This window comes from Labrus mixtus, chromosome 2, assembly GCF_963584025.1.
Source record: "Labrus mixtus chromosome 2, fLabMix1.1, whole genome shotgun sequence".
NCBI lineage: Eukaryota > Metazoa > Chordata > Actinopteri > Labriformes > Labridae > Labrus > Labrus mixtus.
The window spans coordinates 24,157,722-24,178,034 of record NC_083613.1 but is presented as its reverse complement, the minus strand read 5'-3'; the positions used below and the strand labels follow the sequence as shown (position 1 = coordinate 24,178,034).

At 38.7% G+C, this 20,313-nt stretch overlaps 1 protein-coding gene across 1 annotated transcript; it reads right to left on the bottom strand.

Annotated features, from left to right (window-relative positions):
* Positions 1 to 190: 190 nt before the first annotated feature.
* On the bottom strand, positions 191 to 20,285 carry rnf150a (ring finger protein 150a). Its single transcript, XM_061057557.1, has 7 exons — positions 19,436 to 20,285; positions 10,624 to 10,874; positions 9,333 to 9,404; positions 9,056 to 9,138; positions 8,826 to 8,922; positions 8,446 to 8,653; positions 191 to 5,615 (listed from the first exon to the last, which is right to left on the bottom strand). Exons 1-7 carry the CDS (start codon positions 19,887 to 19,889, stop codon positions 5,497 to 5,499), a joined length of 1,284 nt encoding a protein of 427 aa, XP_060913540.1. The 5' UTR covers positions 19,890 to 20,285; the 3' UTR covers positions 191 to 5,496.
* Between the last annotated feature and the right edge of the window lie 28 nt (positions 20,286 to 20,313).

The window sequence follows — 20,313 nt, the reverse complement described above, 5'->3', positions numbered from 1 at the left end:
CTTTACTATAAAATGTTTTTGACTAATTTTGATTTCAGTCACACTCCAACTTTGCAATCTGATTTGAGCCTATGTAAACAAAACAGTTCATCAAAGTTGAAAAAACATGATTCAAATTTATTTCAAGTCACGACTGTAGCCATTCCTATTTCCTACACACGCGTTATACAAAAAGAGTCAGAGACACTCATTATTCACATAATTCTTTTATATTACAAAATAGCAATGCTTTTATATCTGCTGGATATAGTGTACAATATATTGATACCCCCCTCTAAACCCACACATACACATACGAACAGACAAAAGATCACAACATTATAAAATAAACATCAGCTGAGTCATGTGCCAAGTTCAATACTGTAGCCCTCTTTCTCAAAAGCTGTACATACAGATTGACTCTCAAGTCGTTCATTAAAGCCGCTCCCCGTTCACTGGAGGGTTAAAGTGCAGAATAGGAAAGTTTAAACAAACAGGAGAAAACACACAAGATAAGAGAACAAAATGAAATAGTTGATGGTCACTAGATTAAGTTGTTGTAAAAATATGATGGGCAAGTGTTGTAGTAAAGAGCACACTAACTGAGACCAAGACATACCCGAGACCAGAGTGCTCCGAGACCGAGACAAGACCAAGACATTTAGGGATCGAGACCAGGTCAAGACCAAGACCATAAATATCAATGAAAAATCATCTTGTGTGCGGGGGGCTTGTCACTCACTTAGACTGTAACACCAGGAAGGTTGCAGATGTAACCGGGGAATCGAACTACAAATAAAAGTTATTCTTTCTTCCCCTTCCCCTTTTAGAAAGGGGCACTTTCCTTCTAATCACAGTAATGACGTGGAAAGATAGCCTGTCAGTGGTGGTCTTGACCGGTCTGGATTTAAAATCTGGAGATCACCCAGTCTGAGACAGAGACAAGACCGAGTGCTTTCGATTCCGAGACTAACATTTCAAATGCACATAACAATTATACAACTGACCTGGATTATAGCAAACTACCATGTATTAAACAGTGACATTATTTATTGTTTTTTTTTTGCATTTTTAGTAAGGTGTATATGAACCTTATAGTACATGTTGTTTCAGTGGTTTTTCTGGCTTCCTTTGCAATTACAATTAATATATAAAAACCAAATATAGTAAATATAGTCTCAAATACATTATTTTTTATGTTTTTCACTCAAATAGCAAAAAATAAAATTGTTTTTCTTTGTCAGGAAACTTGTTGAAAGTACCAAAAAAATAAAGCATGTTATGAAGAGATACCTGTACTATAAGGGACAACAACCCTGTGTCACTTCAGAAGTAAACTCGTTTCCATGGTATTAACAAAAAAACTGAGTCTTACATTTCATTGAACTCTAATTTGTCTTTCAAGACAGTTGTCAATGAAACACAAAGAGAAAGAAACAAATCTTATAAATCCACTTGAAGCTTAGTCACATCATCTTTAAATCACACTGTATATATAAGAAAGGCCTTAATCCATCTCTGCATAAACACTGAATAAGTGACCCTGCACTTTAAACAGATGTGCTGTGCTTTATTTTGTAGCTATGCCGACCAAACAGTCAGATGCAGACAGAGTGTTTGTTGTGTTTGTGTGGAAAAGTGAGAAGGAGTCTGAATGACGGACATGAAAGGGTGGCGCTACAGAAATGAGGAAGAGAGATGATGAGGGCAACAGATAATGATTTGAAGTAATTTTGTGATGTTTTGTGCTGCCTCAGTTACTGTATCATACAGGAGGCTTAAAGGGGCAGATTACGCTGACTGAAAAGCAAGGTGTCTTTAATGTGCTGGCAAAAATAACAATCATCCTCCTGCCCTCCTTCATATCCACAACAAAAGTAATCCAAGCACTTATAAGATATTCAAATGTACATTCATGAGTGCTTCTGTAATGCTACCATACATTTCAGTCACGCTGAAACGGTAGGGAAACATGTCGAACTGGTACTATCTGCTAAAAGTGAGGTAATGTGAAAACTTTTAAACTCTTCCCATCTGCAGGCAGTATTTCTCCCAGCTGTCGGAAAATGTTTCAACTAAAGTATTTTCTATGGGCAGAAACTTGGGACAAAAATGCTCAAAGACACAAAAAACCACAACGTGCCCCTTCAAAAACCAACACTTGGAAACATTTGCCCCTACATTCGACGATTCTTTGACGATTGACCCTACCAGGGGAGTGTGCACATGTGTGTGTTATACAACAGGAGTCCCAGGTGGCAGCAGGACATAATGGAAACAATGACTGGAATTGAAAATCACCAGTTAAATTCCACTGGCTCCATGGACTGTGGGTCTGTGCTTCATCAGTGTGCAAGTCGACAGGAATGTGAGAGGAAACAAAACCCCGTTGAGTTTTTGCATCCCACAGATTCATGTGTGTCGATTAGGAAATTATAGAAAAAGTAATAAAAGATTCAATGCAAAGGACTACAACAAAAGTACAGAAATACACGTACAAATGAGTTAAACTACAAACAGTAGGTGGATTTTAAATCAACAGTCAGCATCATCTTCATAGTCTGAGACTAGATCCACACAAAGCCGGCTAAATTAACAATCTTTAACTTGAAATCTCTGTTTGAGCTCACAATCTACCCTCAGAAAATGTTTCTCTCGAACAAAAAAGGAGCTGTAATTGCAAATTACAAAGATGCATTGTGTCATTGTGCATGTGCTTAACATCCCTGTTGTTGCATAAAGTATGAGTTTGACGGTGATGAATTGACCATGAGCTAAAGCAGCAGCTTGACTACAAGTTACAATTTTGACATTCAAGTTACACTGTAGTTGAAATCTATTTAAAGAAACCCTGTGAGGTAACCTTAAGTCCTGGATTTTTAAACAAGGCTTAGGATAAGCTACCTGAAGGTGCCAGCCCGTAGAAAATATATATTTAAAAAATGCTGGTGCCCATAAAAAGAAAATCCTTCAGAGTGGTAGGAAAAACAATTCTCTTTAGATAGAAAACTCCTGCCCAGCTTTTTAATGTGGAAGCAGGAGGTCAACTAAGAAACAATCATACAGCAACATTTTAAGTTGTATTAACAGAAGGTTTGGCTACATCCAGCTTTTTTCTTTTTAGAGCAACAGATATGTTGCTGGCTACGTGGAAAACGTTATCCTAATATTCAGTCTCTCGGTTTTTGGTCCCTACCACCTTCTGAGAGTGATATAGCTTTAGCTGCTGCCCTAAAATGAATCGCTCACTTTGCTGCTAACTGTGACTGTAAACTGTTTGGTCCTGAGTAGGTGATGTATAGATTATTTGTTGAACTTGCTGTCCCCCAAACACATCTACAGTATGTGAGCGTTAAGAGTGAAAGAAAACAGTTTAAGTTCTGGGACGGACAGCTCAAAAATAATGAGCGTAAAGAAGCAGAAGGTGATTTTAGGTGATAACTCCCTGAAGGGCTGATCACTATGAGCCACAAACTTCAAACTGTCATTTATTATTTGGATTTATTTCGGGGCTTTTTGCCTTTCTTAGATAGGAAGGTGGATAGAGTAGGGAAGCAGGGAGAAAGACTGGGAAATGAAATGCGGGAAAGGAGCCACAGGAATGGACTTGAACCCGGGCTCCTTACATTGGGCGTGACCTAACCGCTAGGCCATCTGCACACCTGTCATTTTAAAGATTTATATAAAATATTTACTATAGAACCTTTATTTTCACTGTGATCAATCCATTTAAGTGTAAGCTTACTCGACGACACACACAACTTTCTTCATTAACCTGATTAACCTGAAGAAAAATACAGAAATGTTGTTACAGTGCCTTGAATAAATAAATGAGAAATATTAAGTTCTGAGTTTGGATACCTTGAAAGCAACACTAGGTGATTATGGACAGAAGAAGGAAAAAGGAGGTTTAACTGAGAAACGGGATGTCCAACACATTTCTTAGCACAAGTTGTTGCTGTGTGGCAGTTATGTGTTTGCTGACTGAATACGAGAATACAAATCTAACCGTTTCCTATTGTTTGGTTTGTGTGTCTGTATGGAGACCGTTGTGGAAAGCACAAACCCAAAAAAACACAACAATGCATGCATGTCCTTTAACAAATCTAGCCGGCTTAGTGTGGGATGTATCCAAACAAAACTTCTCAAATACCTCAGACCTGTAAACGTCATGCCGTAAGCTCTTCATGCCATAAATAAATCTCATGCTCGGTGCAGCAGTATTGTCAGTGAATTGACATTTTACTCCATCTCCATTGGAAACAGTCAATTTTTAAACCAACTATCCCCAGGTCATTTTCTTCAGTTTCATATCATGAACACACTCAGCACTGTTACAGTCTGTTTGGCAGACAAGAAAATCAGTGTGCATGGAAATCAACAACCAGGTTTAAAATACTCCTGATATTCTTGGCACAAAGACTTGTTGACATATCTATATTGGCTGGTTTGACAAGTGTAGGACGTTAAGTCTACAGAGTCTTCACTTCACCAGGATCTGGTTTAGACAACTGCTACTGCCGGCTGTATTTAGCAGCAGTGGTAACATTGATATAAACATCTACCTCCAGACAGATGGAAGGGAATAATCACCCACATCTTGTGTTGTGACAACTTGTATATCAGCAGCAGTTTCATCAGGGCAGTGGGTGACATCACTTTAAACTGCTTGTGACAAGCTCTGATTGTCAAATGTGTGGACAGAAATATCTATGTGTGTGGTTGTTTAATTCCTCCCAACAACAGGAATATCTAAAACGTTGTATATAAGGGTCCCACAGAACAGTAAGAGAACAGCTACACTTAGAAATTACAGCATAACGTGTGCATACATATTTCAACTCCTTATGGTTACATAGTCACATGAACGTAAAGACCAACCCTTCAAGTTTCGAGCTTAAATCACATGTAAGTCTGAAGTTCAAAGTGCTGGTGGGAATACACACCAACTGTTAGAGAAAGCGCTGATATAGGCTTTACACGTGCTTTGTATCCATCACTTTAGTTAAACTTACTTCTGGAATATTTTGGCAGTGATCTCATACCAAGAAATCAAACAATCTGCACAGATGGTTTTTTTTCTTCTTCAAAAAATTAAAGCTGTATTCTGGCATTAAGGAGGCCGGGCTTTTCTTGTGCTTACATTGTGTCCAGCAGCAGGTTTACGTTGCCAGAGTGTGGAGAGACTAATTCTGCCTTCTCAGAGCCGTGAAGGGCTACTACATCTCAGCAGTCGTTGTGTAAGGTGGACAAACTGGGCAGCCACAATGTGAGTGCTGTGATTGGCTGTGTGAGGTCACCACCAAACCAACAAAAACGCTAAGGTGGGGCTGCAAGAAAAACTAGCAAGCCACATGTCCACGGCTGCAGTCAGGACAGAACTGGTTGGGTTTTTTTTTGTGCTGCTGTGTTCTATTGCCTGTCTGCCCTTCTTCAGGGGACGTCACTTCCTGCAGGAGGGGGAGGGGGGAAGCTCCAGCTCTTAACTTCTTTTTCCGGGTGATTCTTACTTTCTTTTCAGGATTTAGCTCCTTGACATTCCTGATCCAAAGACAGGTCTACCTCAGACATGCCTATCTCCACGCCCATGATGATAGAGGTGTCTGAATCACTGCTGAGCGGAGGCTGGTGCTCACCTGAGGACATAAAGAGGGAGGGATTAATAACTTGGCAGGTCAGTGTATCTGTACAGGGTCAAAATCTCTAGACAAGGCTGAATTCTTAGGGCCAATATCATTATCACTGGAACCAGCGTGTAATGATTATTTAGCTCCTTTTTTTTTTTGCTCTACCAATTTCTTAAGAAAATGTCTACTTCTTTAGCTACCTTGCCACTGAACCTGCACAGACTAGACTCTTTCAGCGTACATACAGTTACTGTATCAGGAGTTATATAGAAGTTAGAAAGGTAGTAAGAACAAAAATATTAGACATCAAAAAGCAAAGCCCAAACCTTAGCATCAATTCAGATAATTCATTCTGGGATCCTGACTGCAGCAAACACCCAATAAACATCTGACTGTGTAAGAATGATAGCTGCAGAGCTTTTAACAACAGCGCTCATTATTCTGGCTAAAGACACTGCACACTCAACACTCCATCACTGCCAACTCTCTGAAGAAGAGATCCTGACAGATCTGCTTGTTCATCTCGCGCTAACTGTCTGTCATTGACATCCTCTGTCAGTTCAATAGTGCATTGGCATATAACAAATAGCATTTGAGTTACACACTCATTAGTTGGGAACGGGAACACCTCCTGATGTACTGCTTGTCAAAGCACACAGAAGTACACAAGTCTTTGTGCCTCAGCATCTACTGGGTCCCTTTAAGGCAAGTTGTACTACATAACAAAGATAACACACACACACGCAGCATACAAATCTCCTATGTACAACTGCAGCACTTCATGACATAACCTCTTATCTGATGTACGTGTGCACCTGAAGAAGTAATGAGCCCCATACTCGCATGATTTTTTGGGTGAAACTTTGTTTCTACTACGGATGAAAGTAGAAACTATTTCTCAATGTATCTATTAACCATTTAGTCTTTGTAATGTCAAATAAAGGCTGAAAAAAAAACATTTTCAAGACCCAAAAAAAGACATTCTGACCAATCAAACAGTCAAAATTCAAGCTAGATAATCAGTCTACTATCAGATAAGGCAGAGAAAAGTTGCACAGCTTCATATTTGAGAATTTGTCTTCGGTAAATGCTTTGCAGTTTTGCTATGAAAATAGTCAAAACGATTGGTTTCTGTGAGTTTGACTTTCAGGTCATTTTTCTGACAACAAAATGATCCATTTTTAAACATTTAACATGTCACACAACTCTTCTGTTATAATACTTGCAATATTACTTTGAGATTCTGTCAATCATTATTTTTTCAGGGCTGTCCCCTATGTGGTTTCTGGTGTCTTTTTCAGTTTTGTTTTGTATTAAGTATGACTTATACATGATACTGATTAAAACCATACTACAACCAGCTATTCTGTACTTAATAAAATATTTTGTCTATCTCCATCAGTGGCTAAAACAGGTGGAACCTCCACACAAAACATCAAATTAGATCATTGTTATAACACAGTAAGGTGAAATCTCTTCCATCCACATGAACAATACTTTTTAAAATAATATTATAACTACGGCTGACTTCAATAGATCCCACCTTTGATCAAAATTCATTATCAGGTCCATTAACCTCTACTTAAAATGTCTTCAGAAGTTCAGGGGAGGTTTTTAATGATGGAAAAGATAGCAAATTTGCAGATCTAAGTAGTGTTTATTTTTACTTTGCATTCAAGACTCAAGTTGCCTTAAAAGAGATGAATTAAAGAAAGACAAAAGGCAGAAGTAAAGGGTAAAAGATGCGGTTGGCGTCCTAATGTCAGCCCTTAATTATGGGTTGTCAGGTTTGAGTCTCCTGAAACAGTGACTGTGTGTAGATACAGTTGAAGCATGGACGCAGAAAGAGAAGGAGCCGGTCTGACGTGCTGAACAGCATGACTTTGGCACAGGTTACACAGACACTTCATCTTTCTTTACTGTTCCACCCTGCCCCTTCAGCTCTTCAAATAAAACTTTAATAATACGCCCTAAGCTGACAGTGAGCAGACCCATAAGTAGTCCAAAAGACAGCAGGAACGACAATAAAAAATAAAAAAAAAACACTAGTGTAATTACATCAACAAGAAGCAATTTGTAAAACTTCCATCACTGACTGAACCCATCAATGGCCTGCTGAATTTGTTGTTAAATAATGGATACATTATGAGACAGCAGCTTAAATTTCCACAAATGACTGTAAGTGTTTTTTATGAATTTGTTCTTTTAAATAATTTAATATAAAAAATAAAACATAAAATATGTCTATTCATCCTTCAAGACATTACCTAGGTGTTTTAAACATGTGACTCAAAACTTTTTTTAACTTTTTAAAACTAAACACATGTCTAAGCATGTGCATTTAGTCACACCACGAGGTGCTGATAGCAAGCAGATGTTTAACATCTGGTAGTTGAAGTAACAGCCTAAAGGTGTTTGTATAAGGGGCTAATATGTGGACATACTTCAACATAAATATTTCAGTGCATGTGGGTTAGGATGTGACATCCTGGAAAGGAAACAGTATTCTAACCCTTCTGTTTTCCCCGAGGGGATCTGGGAACAGGACCAGGTGGCTGTTGGCCTGGTTTAGGCCTCAGATTAAACTATTTTAATAAAACTTTAAAAAAGGCTATAAAACCAGAATCAGCATACCATTAGGAAGCTGGTTCATTTTAGAGAACAAAGAGACACACCTATTTTTGCAGTATGTTGTAAAGTCTCAACCTTTTTTTTTTTTCCAGGCAGGTCGGGCCAAAGGTTGTGGCTTCACTGAGAGAAAGAAATGTAAACCCTTTGAAGTGACTTACGGTGAAACGTATTTCATTATAACTAAGTTACAAATACATAGTGTGCTTACTGCTGGCAATTACGTAGGTTTCCTCCCCTGCCTGAGGTGCCATCTCTGGATGGAGCTGCTGAAGGCCTATCGCTCTCCCAGATGGATCCAGAACCACCGAGCTCTCATTAACGGTAATTTCACTCGCTCCACTGATGGCGTTGGTGGGTGGACCCCCCACAGATGTATCGTAGTCTGGAGGAACCTCGTCTGTACAGTCTGGGTTGAGCTGGAACATGTAAAACATGTCTCTAAAGCACTCTGCTGCACGTTAAGAGTCTTCATCACTTGTGTTTGCACTTCACAGTTAGAACAGTCTCAAGAGAACAGGACATCTTATTTTTTACCAAAAAATTAACATGTAAGCCAAAAAGTAATATGACAAATAAGAAGAATCTTACTGGGATTCCCAAAGCTTTGAGGATATTCATTTTACACATGGGACATGTACGGTGGTCTTGTAGCCAGGGGTCCACACAGTGCTTGTGAAATAAGTGCCTGACCAAACAAAAGGGCAGAATACAGATAACATAGATAACATTTTAAAACAATTGCTTTAACATGGTGCAAATGAGTAGCTATGCTTCACTTTATACCTTTGTGTTAACTCTAAACAGCACACAACCCTTACCTGCAAGGTAATATCCTGACAACATCATTTGGTTTATAACCTTCGATGCAAACTGCACAGTTGTCAAATTCTGACTCAGTCTCCTAAAACAAAGAACAAAGGAACGATGGAAAACTGATCCTCAAATATATACTAATTCAAATGTGTACTGAAGGATTCGAACAAAAGAAAGAAAATCTTTGTACACATATGTATTTATTTTGAACCCACAGTACAGCTAAATGGGCTGTGAAGCTTGTGTAAAATGTACTTTTGCATTGTGGGAAGAATTCCTTACCTTGTCTCCTTTTTTTATGGTACGCACTTGCAGCTTACTGATGGCCTTTTTGGCAGCATCTCCCAAACGTCTCTGCAGAGAAGAAAAAAAAAAAGAAGAAGCTATTTTACTGACAAAGCCAGTTTGTCTGTACTCAGCAGTATGAAGGTATCACATTGTGTGTGTGTGTGTGTGTGTGTGTGTGTGTGTGTGTGTGTGTTCTGTATATAAAATATTCTACTTTGCCAAATCCCATCCCTTGCCTATGTTTTGATTGAATGTGCACCAACATGCATGCTAGGAACACATCAGTCACTTTTTAACAATAGTGATGAGCAGAGCCAACATAGCATGCTGCGTTTTAAGTGAATAAAACATAGGACAAAAAAACGTCACTGTTGTAGAGCAAGTCCACCGCAATGACTAGAATCCAGACTATAGAGAGACAAACTGAACACCAGTTAGTTTATTACAAATACATTTATACAATTCAGTATCCGACTTTGACTTGAGCTGGGTTTCAAAATGATGTTTTGATGAGAGGAGTGGGTAAAGGGAGCTGTTTGTTTGGAGATAAAGAGTTAAAAACATGTTCTTCAGAGGAATTGATTTCCTGTAAACTAACAAAGTGCCTTGTTAACACAGTGCCCTGTTAATCTCTTACACAGGGGGGAATAAACTGTAGAGAATTATCACTGTTATTATTACATTACATTACATTACAATTATTACATTGATTTTATCATCTGAACTGGTTTAAAGTTATTCAAGTGTACTGGCATTACAAAAAATGAGAGTAAATTGTTGAGTTGAAAGGTGAGGGCATGACTAAGATAAAGTTGTGCAATATTTGTCAAAAACACCTCCACTACAACTCCTACACCTTGCTTAGTTGCCAGAGTAATACAACAGATTGATCTGAACAGGCTGACATCTTTGTAACACATAAATCAACATAATTCAAAATGAAAATGCAAACAGTGGTTGTCATGGCACTGGCTACTATGATAACAGGCAATATGGGGAATTGTAATCACAGAAGTCATGGGAACGTCAGAGGCGGCCACTCATAATAAAGACATGGCAATAGCCAGTATTTGCTCAGTCGGCTCAAAGGGACAGAAACCTGAGTGGGTTGATGGTTCACTGGTTTGCCTTGTCTCTGTTTCGTCCAGCTGTCTACTTTTGACCTCTCTTTACAGCCTTACAGAGAAACCAGATGGAAAAATGCAAGAGGAGACCACAGTACTACAGCACAGTCAGTATCCCTCATACACAGAATCACATCAGCTCATAGAGTAATATACATTACCTGGTTACGGTCTCGTGCGTTAGCGTAGCGGAATCTCTGAATGTAGTAGAAGACGAGCCAGGCGAGGGAGATGATCATGAGGACGATGAAGGAGATGGAGACAAACACAACCGACGTTCTGCTCACATACTTCTGCAGGTTGCGGGTTCCTATGGTGATGTGTAATGTGACCAAAATGTGACGCTCCAGCAAGGCCACAATCTCACGACCTTTAGGCTCTGGGATCATGACGGCCACAACATCCCCTGTACCTGCACACACACAGAGAAAAACCCCACATCATGTAAAGCTACAGTTCAGATGATCCCTAATCAAGACAAAGCTGCTTAAATGAGACCTCATTGAGGAATTCAGTTCAACACCTGAAGAGCAGTTTAGACTCTTTTAGTATGCACAAATAACATTTTCTAAAGATCTTACATTTGTTTGAAATAAAAATAAATCTTAAAAAAAAAAAAGATGGTATTGTCCCCTATGGCATCTTGTGTTCACAAAGCTTTGAAACAGCACTTAAGATTTGATTTAAAGAAAATGTAATTTTCTAAAACAGGACATTTTCATTGTTTACTGACATTTTGTAGACATACTTTTAACCAGTTAAAAAAAAGCCTTTAATATTGTGTTAATTACTATTCAAATAACAAATAAGGAAAATAAAATAAAATGACAGAATAAAATAACTGAAAAATCATACATTTATTTGTTTCTTTTGTGGGTAAGGCAAACCTGTAGGAATCCTTTATAATTAATCCTCAACAGAAAATAAAAACAAAGACCTGCTTTTGTATCCTGTGAGCAGTGTGCTGTTGCTCTGCATGCTGGGCACCATGAAGGCTTCTGTGACATACAATCATTGAGCATTTTTCCACTTGTGCAACTGAAAGATGTCTAGGAGGAGCACAGAGTTTACAGCAGAGTTAAAGCATTTCTATTGGTTTTAATAAAAGAGTAAACTTGCTCCTAGCATTAGCAATAGCTAAGACTGTGCTCCTTCTCATCCTCTCAGCTAATGCCTCTCAACGGTTCAGTCCCCTGAGGCAAAGGATAAGCTTCCCCTTCTGCCTAAGACTAACAGACATCCAGCTCTTTACAGAAATGTCTTTTCAGGTGCTATAAATCTATTATAATGAAATACAATGAACTTATACATCGACACGATGACAATAAGTCATTGATTATTTTCATTATTAAAAAATATTTGTATATTTTATGACATGTTTCCTTTCAATGTTTTGTGCAACAAGAATTTTTTGACTTAAATGTAGCTAAAAAAAGATTTTTACGTTTCTTTTTTGTATAAGTTTCCCTTCTGATCCAAGCTGCATTTGTGTTAAATACTATGCATGTGAGGTCAAATTTCTGAAGGAGTTTGATTAATGTGCTTGTGTGTTTTGTCTATTTGCATGTTTTCTTTGAAAACCCAGTGGAAACATTGGTCTAACCGATGCTGATTATAGCACCAGATAATATGTTCTATCTCAGAAGTGCTGGTTTGAATGACTAAATCTAGGGAGTCAAAAAATGGCTGAACAGAGAAAAACAAAGATATTTTGTGTTAAATCATGTTGTAGCAAATTTAGTTTTCACCCAGACAGCAATGACAGTTTTTTTTATAAAGTTTTTAAGCAGTTATTTAAACATTGTTGTTTTTTTTGACGCTTTGCAGTGAAGATAATTACAAAATGTAGACGATCAAAAAGAAGAGGTGATTTTCTCAAAATAAATATCATGCTTAAATACTGACGTTAGATACCTGTTTCCAAGCTCTTGCTCCATTCCCCATAGCTTATTTGAATTGGTCTGAAATAAGGAAATAACATATGGGCTCTGAAGCTGAAACAACTCTGTAGTTTCTAGACTACAGGGCCCCACTCTTTCATCCGTACAGTTGTACAATGTTTCCAGGAAGTGCATCAGCAGCTTGACAAACTATTACATCATATTCCTTCTGTCGCCTCTTTATGGCTGCATGTAGTCACAGTGGCTCCCTGCGGTGCTTCGATCCCTCAATCAGTCACCATAAACAGTAGCTTTATTCAACCTGCCATCCCCAACAGCAGCTGCCAAATACAATACTGTGACGAAGCCTTTAGAACCAAGTGAGGGTCTACATCAAGCTATTTTAACAATATAATCTAGTATGAATTTGCAACAAACCAACTAAAACTGAGGGAAAATATAGTGTTTTGTTTTCCAGAAGATTAAAAGGCTTTGATTCCATCTGATATGCTACATTTTCAGGGTGAAAGCTATGATGCATTTCTCAGCCATGCTCATAAATCCCTTTATGTAACTGGTTTGTTGTCAAATCTGCACAGCATTTTATGAGAGAAATCTGAGTAAAAAACATGTTTTTATACAGTTTCATAAATGTGCACGAATCAGCACAGGCATTTATGTGGCATGGCTATTTGTTGACACAAATTAGAGAAATAGAAAATATAATGGTGTTAATGCCTGTTTAAAAATGGTAGCTATAGGAAAAGTAGCATTCTTATAATTTGATGGTTACGGTAGAAAAAAAGTTTAAAGCACTTTGAGTACCAGCTGGCAGTATATCCTCTTTTAACACAAGATTTAACCCTGCATTGTAGCAGCTGCCCCCTCAACATGAGTTTATGTATGTCACAGCTTCTAAAGCAAACCCTGCTACAAACAGTGACAGAGGAGAAACAAAAGCCTGTGTTCAGACAGCAAACAGATGGTAACACGCTGCTGAACACCAGACTGTCAAACCAAGAGATCACACTTCTTCCTTGAAGTTTCTCCCAACGTCTCACTCACTTACATACAAATGTAATCATCGCAAACTATGGTTTGAAGACATTTTCTAAAATTAATATTTTAAGAATATATGGCTTCTGTAATAATAGCTGTCATCCACGGTGATTTCTCAAGACTTCTGACGACTTAAATGCATGATTGTTTACTTTATTATAAACCTCTCTTAAGCTCAGATTCACACACTGACCAGACTTTATTAACCATGACCATATGGTTGTAATGGAAAATCACTGGGAAGGAACACAAGTTTATGTTAACACTAGATAAACCACTATGTCTCATCCCAAAAAGCTAATTATTTCAAGAATAAAACTGTTGTATCCACAATCTGTGGCCCAGAAAAAGCCATTGTATGGTCAGTTTCAGCTTCATAGCCACCAGAAATACGGAGAGGCATAATAAGGCATGTAAGATTTCACTAAGCCTTGACTCTTATCTCCTTCTACTGTCCACTGTGACGCAGTCAGAGACAAAAATAGCTGCTTCTAAAACAGGAGGTATGAGACTGAGGCTGGACTTGTGAAAAGGTCTGTGTTTTCACACTCATCTGGCCAAAATGTGGGGCCAATCGGAATATATTACAGACTCATTGATTTTGCCTATACACGTATGTTCAAAGTTGGGATTTGGTTTCATTAGCAGGGCTTTGGTCTGTTGCGGAGAGGATAACACTGAGGCAAAGATTAGCACAGAATTAACTTTTATAACAGCCATATGCTAACCTAAAGAAGAAGTTTCCTACACTCTTCCCTACAAATTCACATGAAGAAAAAAAAAACTCAGATTTGTTAACGCAAATAGTTTGACTATTTGCCAGATACCCTTATTAACTTCTACACTGGGGTCATGGCCCTGCCTGCGGTTAAAATGTAACCAAAGCTACCCGTCAATTAGCTTAGTCTTAATTGCTAGAAACAGAAGAAACAGCTAGCTGGTTCTTTCAGTTTCTTTGAACTCTTTTACATTGAACGCTTAGGTCGCCAGAACTCTCATAATATATCTAGCTGAGGCTAGCAGTCGATTAGCTTGACTTAGCTTAGAATAATTGACTTGAAACATGAAGAAACAACTAGCCTGGTCGTGTCTCTGAGGAACTTAAAGCTGTTTGGTTTGTAACATTATGCTTAGATCAACGGCATTCTCAAATCATTGTTCATGTACTTAGTCATGTAGTTGAGGCTAGCAGTCTAGAGTTTAGCTCCTGCAGTCACATGTTGAAGTGTCATTGGGTAAGAAACAGAAACCCAAATCGCTCATGCTGCTGTTCATGTGTATGAAGGTGTATATGAATGTGATTGGTTAAAACTGAAGGCCACTTTACAAAGCAGCCTCTTCTATCATTGTGTGAATGGGTTAAAGTCCATTTACCATCTATTTAGTTTAGCTTAGCATAAATGACTGTAAACAAGAGGAAAGCTAGCCTGGGTTTGCTACATTAACTGAGTGTTAGTTGACTCCTTAGGCTAAATGCTAAAGAGTGACAGCACTGATATATCTGTATGGTAAACATGTAGTTGAGGCCAGTATAGTCAATTAGCTTATAAGCTTAAATGACTGGAAGCAAGGGGAAACGGCTAGCTCTGTCTTTTAGTAACTACGTATTAATCAAATATTTATATCTAGTTTTATTATTCTGTACATGTTGTTTTTACATTCGTACCTGGTTTTACTACATCCCAGATTATCACTGGGGACTGAGCAGTTGACAACAGTAGGAGACTTAAAGGAAGTTGCTGCTCTGTGGCAAAAGAAAAGTTTGGAACATACCAAAGTCCAATCGTCAGCTCTACAGTTTTTGCCACGTTAAAAAAAACAAAAAAAAACAAGGTTTGTTGGAAGAAATATTTTCTTAGCCTTTAGCCTAACCTAACCCAGCTAGCTGTTTCCCATTTGAAATCAATGTTTAAATGCTGAACTATAATAATCCGCTGCTGTCTTCAGCAATTTATATACCATACAAAAGTAAGGCATCAGTGGTATCAATCTTCACATCTAATTTTCAATGAGAAAGCGATAAGCAAATACTATACCACTTTAGCCCATATATTAGTTCTATACCACTCATCTGGGAGACTAAATGTGGAAGTGCTGTCAGTGATAAGGCTCAGTGGAGCTTGAGAGGAAAACCTTTAAGAGTTGATAACCACACAGTATCACAGACCTGGCTCTATGGTCCACGGCTGAACATTACTCTGACACCACTCAGCTTTACATAATAGAGTCAGGCAATGAGAGGTTTTTGGCTCAAGCGACCATGGATTTTACAGCCCAGCTGTATTGGCTCTGGACAGAGAAGTACTCCATTATTTCTTTGGCAGCCTCGCATTCAGTCCACACTTAAAGCCATTTTTTTTTGTCACTGTATCCTGTTACTGTACTGTCCTGTACCAGCTTTGTCATCACACCTCTCCTGCAAGCCATTTATGTCTCTTAAAGTGTTTAAGTTTATATATATGTGAGTGCTTGAAGCAGGTCAGGTCTTGAAAAAAGTGATGTGTCCAGTGATGTGCACTGGAGCATTTGTTTGTATCTCCAGGAAGGATGGAGGAAGTTTAATGGTCAACACAACCCTTCAACAAAAAGACAAGAAACCCATTTGCTCAAGTAAAAACAGCTATAGTTAATAGAAAATATTACATTTCAAGTGAAAGAGCTGTAAAAAATAAACAACAAAAATAAATATGGATTTATTACATTCCCTCTTCTCTTAAAATAGATGTCAGCCATGAGTAAGAAAAGGTGCTATGTGTTAATCAAACCCCTCGATGCTGTTGTCTGTCTCAGCCTCCATTTAATTGCTTTGCTAAACATTAGTTCAACAGAGCAGGGTGCAATGCTAACGTTTTTTGTTGTTGACCATGTTGTTGGTATAAAATGTAAAGCAAAATGTCAGTTTGTGTATTTATGATCTTTTTTGTGAACCAACTGTCTAGCTTTGACTTAAACGCTTCTCATATTTTGTGATGTTTTTAATTTGATGCAACTGACTGTGACACAGTGGCTAAGACAACGTTTTCTTCGGGGATATTTCAGTTTCATCTGCTAGAGAAAATTCTTAAGTCTTTGAAATCTTTGGCTAAAAAAGGAAGAACAGCACGTTTTAAAGACAAACAATGACAGCGTAATTTGCGAGCTCTGTCAAACTTGTTAGCAACTTATTAACACAGCTAGAAGACATGGAGCAATGTTAGCATCCATGTAAAGTGCTGAGAACAGCTGCCTGATAAAAGGTGCTTTAAATGTTAGGTTTAAGTGTTAGGCGTATAAAGATATGTTGCTGATGCTTAAACACGTAAGAAACAACTGAATGCTGCAGCTTTCCCAGGTGATGCAACAAAACAAATCACTACATTTGAGTAAAAGCTTACGGAGTTTTGCATTGAACTAAGATCATCTGTTTTTATCATGGCAGGTTTCTTTGGCTTTTCTGTGTGAAAAAAAAAATATTTTGGTTATTAATCGTCTCGTAATCAATTGACCATTATGCGGCCAGGTGTTGTATGCTTGTTGCTCAAACATCTGTTTCTGTATAGTGCCTTTTGTCTGCTCGGCGTTCATGCATTGTGCTGTTGTCTGGCACAGGTGTAGTTGTCTGCTCGGCTGCACCTTTATGAAAAGCAGTAACTTGCTGTGAGCCCATTTCCAATGGAAACACAAGTCAAGTGGAAAACTAGGCTCTGCTCATAAACTGAAGACAGCTTGTCAGTGCGTGCGCTATCAAATAATAAACCTCATCTGTTGAAAAAGGTGCACTTTGAAAGACAGAGGGTTAGCATAAAGAGTTGATCTTAAATACAAAAAATATACATCTCCCCTACAGCTCAGCCAACTCTGAAGAAAGCGGTGTATTCAAATTGTACTAAGTACTACTATAATACAGGTGTTAATAAATCGGACTTTACTACAGGAATAATGAATGTTAGCCTGCTCTGTTTGGAGAAACTCCACAGGAGAGCAGAGTGGTAGTAAAAGGAGGGACACTTCTTTACAAAGCAGATGTGACACCCATATGTCAGCAGTTATATGTGCTGAAGAGGAGCGTAATAATAACATAGAAACTGATGATCTAGAATTTACAGCATCATCTATGTCAAAAATACAAAACATCCCCAAAAGGATGAATAAATTAGGACACCATACATCATTACAACGTGTTGTTCAAGCAAATAATTGTCCCTTTTACAATTATTATTTAGTTTCCTTTATAGAGTGTTGAATTTGCATGTATACCAGAAAGATCTCTGTGCTTTTCCTATTTATATTTGATGCTCAATATTAGCATCTTTTAAAAAAAAATATTAAATTGTATTTCATATTTTAACCAATAGCAAGGTTGGCTTTACCCCTTGATCTTTAACACATATATATGCGGTCTGAAATACAAAAGTCAGGGCAAAAAGTTGCCTTTTTATCTAGATTTTGGCTCCAGAAAAATGTGAGAGAAAAATGCTGTGGCTTAAGGAAGAATATTAAACTGAAACCAAAAGGTGAAAAAAAAAGAAACGTGAGAGACATCACATCCTTAGGTCATGTACATGCACACTGTGACTCTGTATTCTCTTATTGCAGCTGCTCCTAAAATACAATGAAGAGCAATCACTGCGGTTACGTAATAACCTTTTCTATGAGCTCTCTGGTTGAACTGAATATTTTCTTTGTCTAATATGACAAATTAACCAAAGACAAAGGTGTCCACATCTTTGTTAGTGACCCTTTATCTTACATATTTTCTTTTATGTGATCAAGAGGTACTTAAAATTATTCAAACAGCAAAGGGTTTGTCCAGATATCTATATGCACACGCCTGCTCTGCCTCTGGCAAATAGAGACAAGAAAAAGGTTGTGTATTGACTGTGCCCCAGGTCAAAGGAAAAAAAAAAACCCTGTCTTAAATGAGACATTTAGCTTTGCAGTTGCAGCCTATGGGTTTGTGAACAACATCTGATTTCATTGCTCATGTTGGATACAGTGGTTTTCTTTACTAATTACTTCATATTCAAATTGGAGACATATGGGTATCAAGCAGAGGGCCATTTCTAAATGTGTTTCTTTGTGTTTCTTGGCACAGCTTGTGAAAAATATTTGTGTCCTCTGCTTGTTCACACTCTGTCATTGTTTATCACTTGGTTATAAATTCAGAGCACTATCAGAACATTGTTTGTTAGGTGTTTGCACAAATACAGCAAAGGCAAACTCTACAAGAGGAGACTATAGACACATGGTGCTGCAATTTAAATATTTGGCATTCTCATTGATCTTTGTGACTGATTCACCCGTTTGTGAGTGCCTTGATCTGCATGTGTTATAAAGATTTAGACTTTGTGCATTCCTCAACAAGAAGCTGGTTATTCCTTCTCTTTCCTGTTTAAGAGTGGACAGAGTGGAGTAACAATGCATACACAAGATTTGGCTGGGAATTCAAAATAAATTAAGCAAATACATTTTAATAGAAAGTTCCTGTTCAGTTTTGTGTTTTTAAAACATTATGCCTGTATCCATAACCTACAGAAGTATACAGTAGAGCTCTAATAGATAGTAATTGTGTGTAACTCTGTGTGGCAACAAATAGATCGCTTCCAAAACTGGTACAAGTTATATGGTCAGGTCCATCACCATGACAACTTTTGAAAAAGAATGTTTTTAAAGTAATATAAAAAAAACCCATATGGGGCTTTCTCTCAGGTATCAAAGTAGACCTCATTTACTATTTTATACATGCATGAAGAATAATAAACTTCAGCAACATCCTCAGCCAGTTGCAGGATTCAGATAATCAGCTCATTCGTCAGAGAGCCAGAACACTTTTCTACCACGCCACCAAACGTATTGATTATTTCGTTGATTGCAGTGGAGCTCTGGTACTTGAGGGACAATGAAACCCATTCATGGCGGAACAGAGATGCCCCACACTAATGAAGCAACTATACTTAGTGACATTTGAGGGCGTTTTTATCAGGCCTCCATCACTCGACGGCACAGCAAGTACTCACGTTGAAAAGACCTCGCATGCTGACAGGTTGACTCTTACCTGGATGGGGCATTGTGATGGTGTCGTTGGTACTACTGGAGCCCACATTGTATATGACTACTGCAGAGGCGTTGAGGTTTGCAACGTTACGGATTTTCTCCCGGTAAGTACAGTTCCCCGCAGCCACCAAAGCTATCCAGGCGTTGTTGGGAGGGACAGGCGGGAACCTGACGTTGGGGTCGCACGCCTGCTTGTCCTGCAGCACGGACGGCACCAGGACCAGACCTCTTGCTTCTTTCTTAGGGGAGTGCTCACCATAGCGCCCGCACTCGGTTTTCTCCGTCTTGACCTCCGAAGTGACGGGGTCCAGGTAGGTGATGTTGACAAAAGCCGTGTACCATTCTTCTTTCTCTGCAACAGTAAAGTCCAGACACAGCAAGTGGACGAAACAGAACGACAGCAGCCACGTTGAGAGAGCCAGACTGCGGCAAGCTCGGATGAGGGACGGGGCCATTGTGCGGCTGGTTTGGGATGGACGGAGCTCGAGCTCCGGAGCTCCTCGAGTCTTCACTGGAAGGCTCGTGCCACTTCCCTCTTTTTACAGGTGGTGTAGGGTGGAAGAATAAAGTGTTAAACATGCATCACAGCCGGAGACAGACACCAGCTCTTATAGAGGAGGTGTCCCTGAAGTTTGTGAGCTACGTGCAGGAGTCTACTACACACCACCTGCAGGAAAAGACGGCGCTGTCTGTTCTCTGTTGTTGTTCACCGTCAGCTGTTTCCCGTCCTCGCTCATGATTGGATTACCGCGCAGTGGCACGTGACCTGGGCGTGGCCAAGGTATCTGACGCCCTGTGGCACGCGGAGAAGGGAGAAACTGAAACAATCATAAATCAGAAACAGCCAAAGAATGCATTCAAATGAACGTTTCCGGAAAA

What these genes read in the sequence shown, in the direction of transcription:
- rnf150a (XM_061057557.1), bottom strand. Translation starts at nt 19,889, where the DNA reads ATGGCCCCGTCCCTCATCCGAGCTTGCCGCAGTCTGGCTCTCTCAACG. An exon ending in TCAAAGCTTTGGGAATCCCA is followed by an intron (nt 8,654 to 8,825) that starts GTAAGATTCTTC and finishes TACATGTTCCAG; the next exon opens with CTCAACCCAGACTGTACAGA. An exon ending in AACCTACGTAATTGCCAGCA is followed by an intron (nt 5,616 to 8,445) that starts GTAAGCACACTA and finishes TTATGTCCTCAG; the next exon opens with GTGAGCACCAGCCTCCGCTC.